The sequence below is a fragment of the Neofelis nebulosa genome, chromosome 8 (assembly GCF_028018385.1).
Source record: "Neofelis nebulosa isolate mNeoNeb1 chromosome 8, mNeoNeb1.pri, whole genome shotgun sequence".
NCBI lineage: Eukaryota > Metazoa > Chordata > Mammalia > Carnivora > Felidae > Neofelis > Neofelis nebulosa.
This window is the reverse complement of record NC_080789.1, coordinates 3,030,710-3,043,634: the sequence shown is the minus strand read 5'-3', so window position 1 is coordinate 3,043,634 and position 12,925 is coordinate 3,030,710. Positions and strand designations below refer to the sequence as shown.

Below are 12,925 nucleotides of genomic sequence, written 5' to 3'. Positions count from 1 at the left end.
TTTAGAAATGAAAATTAAAAAAAAAAATTCAATTCACAATAGCATTGAAAAATGTAAAATCTGTGTTGTTGCCTGAATGAATAGTTCATCCCTTTTAATTACCAAGTAGTGGTTCCCCGTTCGAAGAGATCCCGGCCTGTGTGTCGGTCCGCCTCTCGGTGCAGGCCGAGGCTGCTTCCGGCCTTTGGCTGATGCGAGTACACCTTCTGTGAACATTCGTGGGCACGGCTTCCTGCTTGGCGTGCGCTCCGTTTCTCTTGGGACCCCGCCCAGGGGTAGGCTTGGCGGGTCATGCTGTGGGGGTGTACTTAGGACCCCCGGAGGGGGCCCTGCTGTCCCGCACACCCAGCAGCGGTACATGCGAGGTCGGGCCGCGCCTCTTCTCAGCAGCACCGTCCTTCTCTGGCTTCTCTGCGTGTGCTGGATGGCGGTCTTCTGTGAAGTTACCTGCGTGTACGGGGCGCCTGGCTGGCTCCGTCAGGGGAGCGTGGGACTCTTGATCATGGGGTCGTGGGTTCAAGCCTCACGTTGGGTGTAGAGATTGCTTAAAAATAAAATCTTGGGGCGCCTGGGTGGCACAGTCGGTTAAGCGTCCGACTTCAGCCAGGTCACGATCTCGCAGTCCGTGAGTTCGAGCCAGCGTCAGGCTCTGGGCTGATGGCTGGGAGCCTGGAGCCTGTTTCCGATTCTGTGTCTCCCTCTCTCTCTGCCCCTCCCCCGTTCATGCTCTGTCTCTCTCTGTCCCCCCCAAAAAAAAAAAAAAAAAAAGTTGAAAAAAAAAATAAAATCTTAAAAAAAATTCTTTTTAAAAAAGATATGTAGGGGCGCCTGGGTGGCTCAGTCGGTTGAGCGGCCGACTTCGGCTCAGGTCATGATCTCGCGGTCCGTGAGGGCTGTGAGTTCGAGCCCCACGTCGGGCTCTGTGCTGACAGCTCAGAGCCTGGAGCCTGTTTCAGATTCTGTGTCTCCCTCTCTCTGACCCTCCCCTGTTCATGCTCTGTCTCTCTCTGTCTCAAAAATAAATAAATGTTAAAAAAAAAATTAAAAAAGATATGTATGTGTGTATATGGGGGGGGGGGAAGTGGGAACATATTTTCCCCAGGTTGGTGGTAGATCGCTCCTTTTTTTTGAAAACGGTTTTTCATGATCGGAAAAATGTAATATTGGCGAAGTCGAATTTATCATTTTTTTCTTCTTTGGTAATTGTTTTCTTTGTGTCCTAACTAAAAATCCTTCCCTACTCCCAGGATGCCAGGATATTCTCCTAGGTTTTTCTTCCAGAAGCTTTATAATTTTTGGTTTGACTTAAAGGTTTATCATCTAACTTGACTTAATTTTTCTGTATGGTGTGAGGAAGGCATCAGAGTTTATTTTTAAAATGTAGGGTATCCTAGTTTCCTAGTTAACGTAGCACATTTGTTGAAAATAGTTTTCTTGTCCCCAAAATAGATTGCTTTGGTACTTTTTCTGCAAATCACATGATTGTGTAAGTGTGTGTGTATTTTTTGACACTCTTCCTGTTCCGTTCTGCTAATGGATCTTTACGCCAGTACATGCTGTCTTAATTACCGTAGCTTTTCTCAAAGTCCAGTAGAGAAAGTCCTCCAACTTTGTTCTTTTTAAAATAAATTGTCACGCATATTTTTGCTACTTTACATTTTTATATAAAGTTTACCGGCAGCCACTTCCTACCAAGAAAGCCTTAAAAAAGCAATAGGAGCTGGGGTTTGAATGGGATTATGTTGAATCTATGTGTCAGTTTTCCCAGAATTAATAGTATTAACTATATCGAGTCTCTTAACATAGATAGACATGTTAAAATTTATCCTCACAAACATTTTGTGGTTTTCAGTGTATCTTGTTAAATTTGCTTCTAAATAGGTTGGGGTTTTTTTTTTTTTTTTTTTTTTTTTTTTTTTGATGCTACTTTCAGTGGTATAGCTTTGTTTGTCAATTTTGTTTTTCAGTTTTTGCTGCTAGTATAAACAAATGCAAAATTGGTTTTGTAACCTGACATCCTTTTCTAGCTAGTATTGTTGCATAACAAGTTGCTCCAAATTTCTTAACTTAAAGGAACTAATCTATTTTGCCCACAAGATGCTTTTGGTCAGGATTTCAGTTAGGGCATGGCATGTAGTGCTTACCCATGTGCCACAGTGTCTGGAGTCTCAGGTGGGAAGACTTGAAAGTCGGCACAAGTTGATGCCTAGGGGCTGGAATCACCCAGAGTCTCACCCATTTACGTGTGAGTATCTGGTACCTGGGCTTGGCGGTGGGGGAGGGGGGGAGGCTTGATACAGGAGTGGCATGATCACATAATAAAAGAACATGTGGGATAGGAGACACTGTCGTGGTCACTTTTGGAAAATGTAATGTGCCACACCTTTCTGGTGATCTTGCTAAATTCACTTAGTCATTCTAGGAGCTTTTTTGGTAGATGCCTTAGGAGTTTCTCTGTTCACAACCATGTCATCTGCAAATAAAGAGAGTTTTACTTCTTTCTATATAACATACATGGCTTTTTTTTTTTTTTCTTTTCTTGCCTTATTGCATTGTCAAGGTCCTCAAGTGATGAGAGCAAACTTTTTTACGTCCTCCCAGATTCTGGTGGGGAGGGTGAAACATTCAGGCTCTCAGCATTAAGTCTGATGGTAGCTGTTGGCTTTTTGTGGATGCCCTTTTTTGGGTGGTTGCTGACAGTGCAAATTCCACAGACAAGGAGTCTATATTTTTAATAAGCACCCTGGTTTATTTGAGGAGTACTGGTAAATAATGGAATAAGAGGTTGAGGACAGAATTCTTAAAATCTGATAGAAGAAGATGAGTTTGCTCTACTGAGTCTTTTAAATTATGAATTGGTATTTTGTCAAGTGCTTTTTCTCCTGTTGAGATAATCATGTAATTTTTTTGTTTATTCTGTTAATGTCGTAAAGGACCCTAATTATTTTTTAATTATTAAGCCGACCTGTGTTCCTGAGACAAACCCCCCTTTGCCATATTAGCTTTTTTCTAGGTCTCTGGATCTTCTTTGGTAATAGTTATTTAAAGATTTTCACATCCCTTTTCACAAGGAATATCATTTTCTACTTTCTTTCCTTCTAATGTCTTTTTCTTTTTTCTAATTAAATTTTATTTTTTAATTAAAATTTTTTAAACGTTTATTTATTTTTGAGAGAGAGAGACAGAGTGTGAGCAGGGGAGGGTCAGAGAGAGAGGGAGACACAGATTCCAAAGTGGGCTCCAGGCTCCGTCCGAGCTGTCAGCACAGAGCCCGACGCGGGGCTTGAGTCCACGAATCGTGAGATCATGACCCGAGCTGAAGTTGGACACTTACCGACTGAGCCACCCGGGCACCCCCTCCTTTTTTTCCTTTAATTTTTTAAAATGTTTTATTTAAAAATAAATTTTATTTTTAAAAAATGTTTTATGTATTTAAAAAACTTTTTTAATGTTTATTTTTGAGAGAGAGAGAGAGCGAGCGAGAGAGAGAGCACAAGTTGGGGAGGGGCAGAGAGAGAGGGAGACACAGAATCCAAAGCAGGCTCCAGGCTCCAGGCTCCTAGCTGTCAACATAGACCCCAATGCGGGCTTGAACCCACAACTGCAAGGTCATGACCTGAGTCGAAGTCAGTCGCTCAACTGACTGAGCCACCCAGGAGCCCCTTAAATGTTTTATTTATTTTTGAGAGAGAAAGAGAGAGAGACAGAGAGAGAGACAGAGAGAGAGCATGAGTGGGGGGAGGGCAGAAAGAGAGGGGAGACAGAGGATCCGAAGCAGGCTTTTGCGCTTGACAGCAGTGAGCCCACGTGGGGCTCGAACTCACAAACTACACATCATGACCTACTGAGACACCCAGGCTCCCCATCTTTTTCTTTTTTAGCATTAGGGAAATGGTGGCCTCATGAAGTGTTTCTATAATTTCTGAAAGAGTTTGTGTAAGTTTGCTATTATTTCTCTTTTAAATATTTTATAGAATTCAACAGTGAAGCCATCTTGGCCTGGAACTTTCTTTGTGGGCAAGTTTTAACTATAAATTCAATTTCTGCTTTAGGTAGGGCTCCAGATTTTCTAGTTATTTTCTTGTCAATTTTGAAAATTTGTGTCTTTTAAGGAATGTGGTCATTTTAAAGAAATTGTCTACTTTCTTGGCATATTGTCATTCATAATACTCCTTAATTCTTTTTTTTTTTTTTTAGATTTTTTAAACATGTTTTTATTTTTGAGAGAGAGAGAGAGAGAGAGAGAGAGAGACAGAGAGACAGAGCACAAGCAGGGGAGGGGCACAGAGAGGGAGACACAGAATCCGAAGCAGGCTCCAGGCTCTGAACTGTCAGCACAGAGTCCAACGTGGGGCTCAAACTCACATCGGGGTCATGATGTGAGATTATGACCTGAGCTGACGTCGGACATGCCGACATCGGATGCCCAACTGACTGAGCCACCCAGGCGCCCCTATACTTCTTAATTCTTTTAATGTCTAGGGGAATTATGGTGCTATCTTTCATTCCTAGTGTTGATAATTAACTTTACTGCTACTTGTTTTGGGATCTGCCACACGGTATGCCTTGGTTAACGTTTCATGTGTCCTGGGAAAGAACTTGTGCTCTGCTTTGTTGGGGGGAGTTTCCGTAAATGTCAGTTGGGTCAGGTTGGTTGATAGTGTTAGTCTAGTCTTCTCTGCTTTTACTGATTTTCTGTTTACTTTTCCTATCCACTACTGAGTGAAGACTTTTGAAATTTCCAACTACAACGATTGATTTGTCTCTTCTTTAGTTTTTTCAGTTTTGCTTCACATTATTTGAATGTCATTTATTAGATACGCACATGTAGGATTAGGCTTTAGGTTTTCTTGATGAATTTGTATTTATTTGTTTATTGCTTAACCTTTTTTTTAAATGTTTATTTATTTTTGAGAGAGAGAGACAGAGTGTGAGTGGGTGAATGGCAGAGAGAGAGAGAGAGAGAGAGAGAGAGAGAGACACACACACACACAGAATCTGAAACAGGCTCCAGGCTCTGAACTCTCAGCACAGAACGCGATGTGGGGCTCAATCTCGGGAACAGCGAGATCATGACCTAGGCTGATGTCGGACGCTTAATGAAATGAACCACCAGGCACCCTGTTTATTATTTTTTTAAAAATGTTTTTATTTATCTTTGAGAGAGAGAGTGCACGCGTATGCACGCATGCACGGGTCGGGGTGGGGCAGACGGGGGGACAGAGGATCCCAAGCGGGCTCCACGCTGACAGCAGAGAGCCTGATGCAGGACTTGAACTCATGAACCGTGAGATCATGACCTGAGCTGAAGTCAGACACTTAACTGACTGAGCCACGCAGGTGCCCCTATTTTTGTTTATTGATATGAAATTCTCCTCATTGTTTCTGGTTGTGCTCCCTGTGCTGGAGCCCAGTCCCTCTGATATTAATACAGCCATTCTGCCATCCTTCGTCTTAGTCTTGGTGCGTCTTTCTTACCCCTTTGCTTGTGATCTACTGGCATCTTCTTGGTTAGAGTGCATTTCTTGTTCATTACTTACAGTTGGATTTGCTTCCTCTTTTTAAGTGTGTTTACGTACGTTCATAGGATGTTTCCAGTGTAATTCTTTGTGTGGCTGGTGTGTAGGCTGCTATTCTGCTCTTTATTTTGTATTCATTTTTCTTACTTCCTCCTTTTTTCTACCTTCTTCTGGTTGAATTGAGCATTTTTAAAAATTAGTAGACTTAAAAAAAAGTTAACGGACTTTATGTTTTAGAGCAGTTTCAGGTGTACAGAAATACCAAGCAGAAAGTACCGTTCCTGTGCACTCACCACCTCCTGACAGACACGGCTTCTCCTAGTATTAACGTCTTGCATTAGGGTGACGTACTTGGTACAGCTGATAAGCCAGTGCTGGTTTATCATTATTAGCTAAAGTCCAGAGTTTACGTCAGGGTTCTCTCTTGGTGGTGGACATTCTGTGGGTTTGGATGAATGTCTAATGGCACGTGTCCACCATTACAGTATCACATAGAGTGGTTTCTGTGCCTTAAAAATCCCCTGTGCTCCAGCCCTTCACCCTCTCTTCCTCTCAGACCCTTGACGACCGCTGCCCTTTTTACTGGCTCCGTGGTTTTGGCAGAATGCCAGCCAGTGGCTGAAGGCGGGCATTTACCATCTTCCCCGTTTTCGGAGTGGCTGGCGGTGGGAGCACTGGCCGCCGTGCCTGGGCTGTGGGAGGGAGCCACATCTTCACCACCGTCCTGTGACCGGTGTCACCGTGGAAGGGTGGGTCCAGGTTCTTGAGGTACAGTGATGACTCATTTAACATCCCCAGCGCCTTGTGAAGGGGCCCTTCCTCTCTCATTTGTAGATGAGAAAACCGGAGACCAGAGGAATTAAGGTCGCAGGAACCAAGGGGGGAGTTGGCCTCACATACTGGACGACGCCCCTCCACCTGAGTGTGGTCTCCCGGGGCGCTCCGTCCTTGCCCTCGTCCTTCCCCCCGTCTTCTCGGAGTGTGTAATGAGGACACGGAGGGTGTAAGTTTCAGCAGTGCCTCTAAGCTTGCAGGGACAGCTAATGTGATAGATGACATAATCAAGATTCAGAATGAGTGCAGCTGCCTGGAATGCCACCCGAGAACCAATCAAGTGAGCGAGCGCAGAGCAATAAATGAAAAGCCCCACGTTCAAGTTCAAAAACCCAACCAGTCGTGCCGGTCGTTGAAAGCAGTTTGGATACTTCGGGGGGCCTACGTCCAGTGAGGGGCCCTGGTCGTCCTTTGGCCTGGATCAGAGCGGTGGTCTCACACCCGACACCCCCGCGTCCGCTCTGCCCCTCGCAGCCACAGGCGTCTTCCAGAATGCGGATCTGGTAACCGCGGTCCTCCCCATGTCTGTGTCCCTACCTTCGTTCCACAGCTCTGCTCCCACGTGGTCTCCCGGCCTCGGAATGGTCGTCTCCTGCCTCACCACAGCCTCCCCTCTGTCCCTCCAGCTGTACTGGCTGTCATATAATGAGGACTCCTTGGTCCCCTCCTGGGAGGGTGCCCTGCTCTCGGCTGCTGCCAGGGCCGTCCTGCACCCTGCTCCCTTCTTTCTGCATCTCTGCTCAGGCCTCACCGTCCGCCTGGCCCCCAGGAGAGGCTCCCCGTTCTGCGCTGTGATGGCAGGAGGGACTTCCCGGATCACAGTGAGCCCGTCACATGCGCTCACATGGCCTCTGTGACGATCATTTGCTTGACTCTTCTCTCTCTGTGAACAGAAGGGCCCTGTTTTTCTCCCCGACTGTGTCTCCCCGAAGACCACCCGGAGGTTCACTGCCTCCCGGGACTCAGTACATAGGACTCAGGGCCCGGCTTCCTTCCAGGGCCAGCATGTAGAGCAGAGCCAGCCAAGCGGGGGGGTGGGGGGGGGGCACGGAGGCAACAGGGGTAAGCTTCCTCGTGGCCTGCCCTGGTGGAGGTTAACGCCCCCGGCGGCGAGTCCTGGCGGCAGGTGTGAAATGTCCTCCAGGGAGCTTGTCAGAGACTCCGTGCCTGCTTCTCTTGAGAGCTCGTCACCTGCACACCCTCTGCCTGGCATTTTTCAGAATTCCAGACTCTGGAAGGAACGCAGTTCAGCATAAGCTACACTGTCAGTTGAGGCACCCTGGGCGTTTCTTCCTTGTTAGGGAATGATGGGAACACTCCCGAAACACTCAGGCACCAGCCGAGGGAGGGAGGGCTGGCCTTGCACACAAGCCTGTCTGAGGACGGCAGTCCCATCTGTGCCGGGACTCGGCGTGTCGCCTGGCCCACGGCAGGATGCAGTAAGTGGTTCCTGGGGCAATGAAGGCGCCTACAGTCCGACACCGTGGGGCCGTGTATCGGATGCTGCGTTCCTTGCGGTAACCGGGGTGACGTCCCGATGGGCGAGCGCCGAGCGTGGCTGTGGCTGCCACATTTGCTGTCTCACCTGTGTGCTGCCAGGGCCCCCGTGGGACACTTTGTCCGGGGCTGTGCCAGATGGCCTGGGGGCGCCCGTAAGAGGTGAAGGCCACAGAAGTCTTTCAGGCCGGTGTTTGGGGAAAGAAAGGGCTTGCCGAGTTGTTTGGGGGCAGGTCCAGGGGGGTGAGGAGGGTGACGTGGTTTCAGAGTAAGAGGGAAGCCAAGTTCTGGGAGGCGGACCAGGAGGCGGGGCTCTGGAGGCGGGGCTCTGGAGGCGGGGTTCTGGAGGCGGGACTCTGGAGGCGGACCAGGAGGCGGGGCTCTGGAGGCGGCCAGGAGGTGGGGTTCTGGAGGCGGGCCAGGAGGCGGGGTTCTGGAGGCGGGGCTCTGGAGGTGGACCAGGAGGCGGGGCTCTGGAGGCGGACCAGGAGGCGGGGCTCTGGAGGCAGCCAGGAGGTGGGGTTCTGGAGGCGGGGCTCTGGAGATGGGCCAGGAGGCGGGGCTCAGGAGGCGGGGCTCAGGAGGCGGGCCTGGAGGCAGGCCAGGAGGCGGGGCTGGTCCAGGGCACCGCCCCTGTCAGGTGCAGGCGGGGTTCCTAGCGCCCCTGGAGCTGCGTGCCTCAGTAGGTGGGTGCTGTTGGTCCTTCCAGCTGAGCCCCTGTGAATTTAATTTTCAGCTCTTCCCTGAAGTGCTCCTTCAAAACATGCTATTCTCCTTTTCTCCTGAAGAGCACAGGAAATGCTATTTGTTATTGCCAGAGTGTGAGGTGGAAGGTAGCAGCAGATGCGAGGCACCCCCGTGTGCGCCTGCTTTGATGGTTTCTTGCGAACGCAGACTTTTCCCCCTGTAAACATTCCCCAAGAGGTCACTGTATTCCTCAGACCTTTCTTCCTCCCGCCAGTAAGTTTTGTGTATTGTATTCTTTTTGAAAGACATAGAATCAGATCTCAGTTTGGAAGGGTATGAATGTTTGCTTTTTGTGAAGGGAGTGATATTATTACTGTTCACGTTTCTATCAATGTGTAGCATCTCGTGTGCCCGTTCACCGCGTCACTTAGCAGATGTGTTCTGCACAAAGTGCGTGTGCAGGTGTGTGTTTGGACCGGGTGCTGGGGGTGGTGTCCTGGCCTTGAGCAGGCAGAACCCGGGGTCTGATCAGAGGCTCTTTTCCTGTGGGGTCTTGGGCCGCGGGCACCCCCCGGGAGGGCATGAGTGCCACGTGCCTCCCAGAGGGGCTGTTACTAGGGTCGCAGAATATTTCTCTCCCCGTACACTTTGTCCTTGGCAGGCCCTTCAAAGGCTGGCTGGCTGCTGAGTGGGGCCATCCACAGCCTGGGCCCCCTCCGCTGACCGATGTGGTCTCCTCGCTGGGTGCTGCCCTCTGAGCTCCATCTTGTCATCAGGGTCAGAGCCTGTCTGAAGGCCGGTCTTCTCTGCCTGTGACTCAGATCCAGAATGCCAAGCCCCTGCCCCATCAGTCTTTTCTGGTCCTTTTAAAATACAGATTTTTTTTTTTTTTTTTTTTTTTTTTTTAATTTTAAAGGCTCTCAGCCGTTCTTCTTTTCACGTTGTTTGGATTTCCAAGAAAACCTATCTTCCCTACCTGGGTTTTGAACAAATTGAGAAATAAAACAAAATAGTGGCAGATGGAGACTGAGGAATACCTTTTATTTCTTCTAAATGAGAATCTTGAAATCCTATCTCAGTGTGAGAGCCAAATAAACTGGCCGACTGAATCCCAGGCTTACTCAGGCTTACCCACCCCGTCGGAGCCGACCGCCCACGCGGTAGAGCCACCCTGGGGCGCCGAGTGGAGAGCTTTCCTGGGGAGCAGCCTTCCTGGGGGATTAGCTGGCTCTGAGCGGTGGAAGGAGGGCTGAGCCCACAGCCTGTCTATTCTGCTGGGCTTGGCTGCCGGGCTTAGCAGTTGAGAAGTTGCCTCTTTGCAGCGAGTGTTCTGGGGATAGAGACCGTGCAGGAGTGGCTGCGGCTGAATTCCCCGGAGGAGGGGAGGAAGTCCACGGCCCGGCCCGGCCCGGCCCGTGAGAACGTGCCAGCTCGAAGCGAAGCTCCTGCACCTTCGACTGTTCTCCTGGGACCCCTGGGGGAGGGTGTTGGAATGCGCCCTTGATGACTCTGGAATTTGCCAGAACTGAGTGTTAATGAAATGATCCACATCCTGAACCATACCCAGGTCTGCTGTTGGCCCCGGCTCATCAGAAGTTCTGCTGGGCAGTCGGATGACAGCCTATAGACTTCCAACCAGGCAGTGCGCTCCAAGTTTGAATATAAATCTCCTTCTGTCATCCAGTTTCCAGGGAGAAGTGAAGTCTCGAAGGCTACCCCTTGCAAAAGCTCAAGTCCAAGCCCCAAATTTCTTTTCCCTGTTACGCTCTGTCCTTAATGGGTGTTGCTGCGTCGGGACGTGCACGGCTCCTTCCGGCCCAGGAGTCCTGCCCATTAAACGGGAGTCCCTGACAGGCCTCGCTTCTCCAGAGCTCAGGGTTTAGCAGGACACATAGGCCTGTCACCAGATCTTGGAGACGGTCATGCCAGGCACCCGAGGGGCCCCCTCGGAAGCGCCCATGTTTTGTGCTTCCGTGTTGCTCTGGGTTAGGTCGGTGCACGCAACTCTTCCTGGTCTTGCCCTCGCAGAGACGCCCCGGCTTGGAGCCTGGAGCCTGTCACTCGAAATCCACTTGGGGGACATCGCCTGGTGAGCGATCAGGGCCGACTCTGTCCATTTTCCATGTCCATGGGGAAAAAACCCTCACTGCCTTGTAGGCACTTTTTTTTTTTTTAAGAGAGAGAGAGAGAGAGAGAGAGAGAGAGAGAGAGCGCGAGCAGGGGAGAGGGGCAGAGGGAGAGGAAGAGAGTCCTAAGCAGGCTCCACGCTCAGTGCAGAGCCCAATGTGGGGCTTGAACTCACGACCCTGGGATCATGACTTCAGCCCATATCAAGAGTCACACGCTTAACCAACCGAGCCCCGAGGCGCCCTTCATCCTTTTATGTCAGTGGGTCCCTGGGGCCCCAGTAAAAAACATCGTCCAAACCTCCCGTATCCATTTCCTGTTGCTGCTGTAACAAATCACCACAGGCTTAGTGGCTTAAAAACAACACAGGTTATTTATTATCTCGTGGTTCTGGAGGCCAGGGTTCTGATGTGTGTCTCTTGGGGCTAAACCAAGGTGTGGGCCGGGCCGCATCCTTCCCAGAGGCTCCAGGGAGAACTCATAACCTTGGCTTTTCCCAGCCGGCGCCCTTGGCTCCGGCCCCTTTCTCCATCTTCAGAGCTGCCATGGCGGGTCGAGTCTTTCTTGTGCTCACACAAACTCTCCTCCTCCCCTTCTACTTGTCAGGACTCCATGACCACAGTGGGATAACTCCTCATGGTCAGTGGATCCACACCTCCATGCCCTTTGGCCGGCTCTGGACATGGACCTCTTTGGGGTTGTCTCTGCCTTGCCTGTGTGTCCCCGTGTGAACGCTTGTGCCTGTGGGAGCCCAGTGGCTCTTCGGAGGGTGACCGGAGGCTGGCTGGGGCCCCGTCCTTGTTTCTCGCGCCTCTGGTGCCTTGGACCCGCCAGCCTTTTCCCCTGACCTGGTTTCCTGGTCAGGAAGGCCTAGAAGGCAGCATTATTCTCACGGTATGGATGACAAAACGAGCCCCGAGAGGGGATGTCGCTTGCCAAGGCCACACAGCTCCTGAGTAGTAGAGCAGGGCTCCCTTTCCAGGTCTGTCTGACCGAGGACTTGTCCCACTCGATGACTTCACCTTCTTCACCCGGCTTCACTAAGAATGGTCTCGCACTCACACTCTCCTCTTGCAGTGGCCGTGTCATTGGCCCTTGGACCGTGGGCATGACGCCAGCACCGTCGGTACCAGCCCGGCCACCGTTCCGCACCTGCTCCTGCGACGACACCGAGTCCCTCCTGCCCGTGCGCCAGCCAGGCAGCGGCACCCAGCATGCACTTCTCAGGGAGCCTGTTTGTTCACTGTGGGTTTTGTTTAACGTTTACTTATTTTTGAGAGAGACAGACAGAAAGACAGAGCTTGAGCAGGGGAGGGGTAGAGAGGTGGGGAGACACAGAATCCGAAGCAGGCTTCAAGCTCCGAGCTGTCAGCACAGAGCCTGACACGGGGCTCGAACCCACAAACCGCAAGATCATGACCTGAGCCGAAGTCGGCCGCTTAACCGACTGAGCCACCCAGGCGCACCCCCCACCCCCCCGTTTGTTCACTTTAAATGTAAACGTCTACGTTTACATAAAGAGATGCTCCAGTGAATACCCCTGAGATGGGTGTGCCCACCCTCTGATGTCAGGAAGGGGCTGGACCCAACCTCGAACCGGATTGCGCTGTGTGTTGGCCTTGTGACGCGGTCTGGTGTGTAACACATGAGTCTAGTTGGGGAACTCGTTCTGCTGTGAAAGTGTTTACCTTTGCTCCACTGCCTTTTCCCCCTCGGAACGTGTGTTTTATTTTCTACCCATATGACAGCCGCTGTTATTTTCCCCGTAGGACAACTATACCTTTGCCCAGCCTGGGATTCAAATGAAGGTGAAAATGTTGGAAGAGCTGGTGAGCCGGATTGACGGTAAGCCCACTTCCTGAGCACCCACCTCCCTGAGGGCCATGCGGGGTGGGGTGGGGGGAGGTGGGTGCAAATCTTGGGGCTCGGGCTTGGCCCCCCGGCCCGGGCGATGCTGTCCTCACTCAGCCTGTGGGGCCCGGCTCCCCCAGGGTAGGGCTGGGCATTCTTCTGGGCCAGAGCCTCTCCCTTCCCATGATTAAGGCGACGTAATCAGAATTCAGTGCAGGCACTTTGCAGGGAATAATGAGCGCGTACCAGAAGCGGGCAGATCTCACTCCTTATTAAGCCCGATGATTGTCATAATCTGGGCGACAGCATGGTTGTTTATGGCTGTCCTTTGGCACTCTGTTCCCTGCCTTTGTGCATCATTTTGCTACCAAGGATGCTGGCATAATTTCTCCATGGAATCCAATTAATTA

At 50.6% G+C, this 12,925-nt stretch overlaps 1 protein-coding gene across 8 annotated transcripts in view; it reads left to right on the top strand.

Annotated features, from left to right (window-relative positions):
• Window positions 1-12,925, top strand: part of TBC1D22A (TBC1 domain family member 22A) — a 326,013-nt gene that overhangs the window by 193,162 nt on the left and 119,926 nt on the right. For all 8 annotated transcript variants that reach the window (XM_058740974.1, XM_058740978.1, XM_058740973.1 and 5 more), the window contains one exon: window positions 12,434-12,509. In XM_058740974.1, the coding sequence (XP_058596957.1) occupies window positions 12,434-12,509 (76 nt within the window). The remainder of the gene's footprint in view (window positions 1-12,433; window positions 12,510-12,925) is intronic.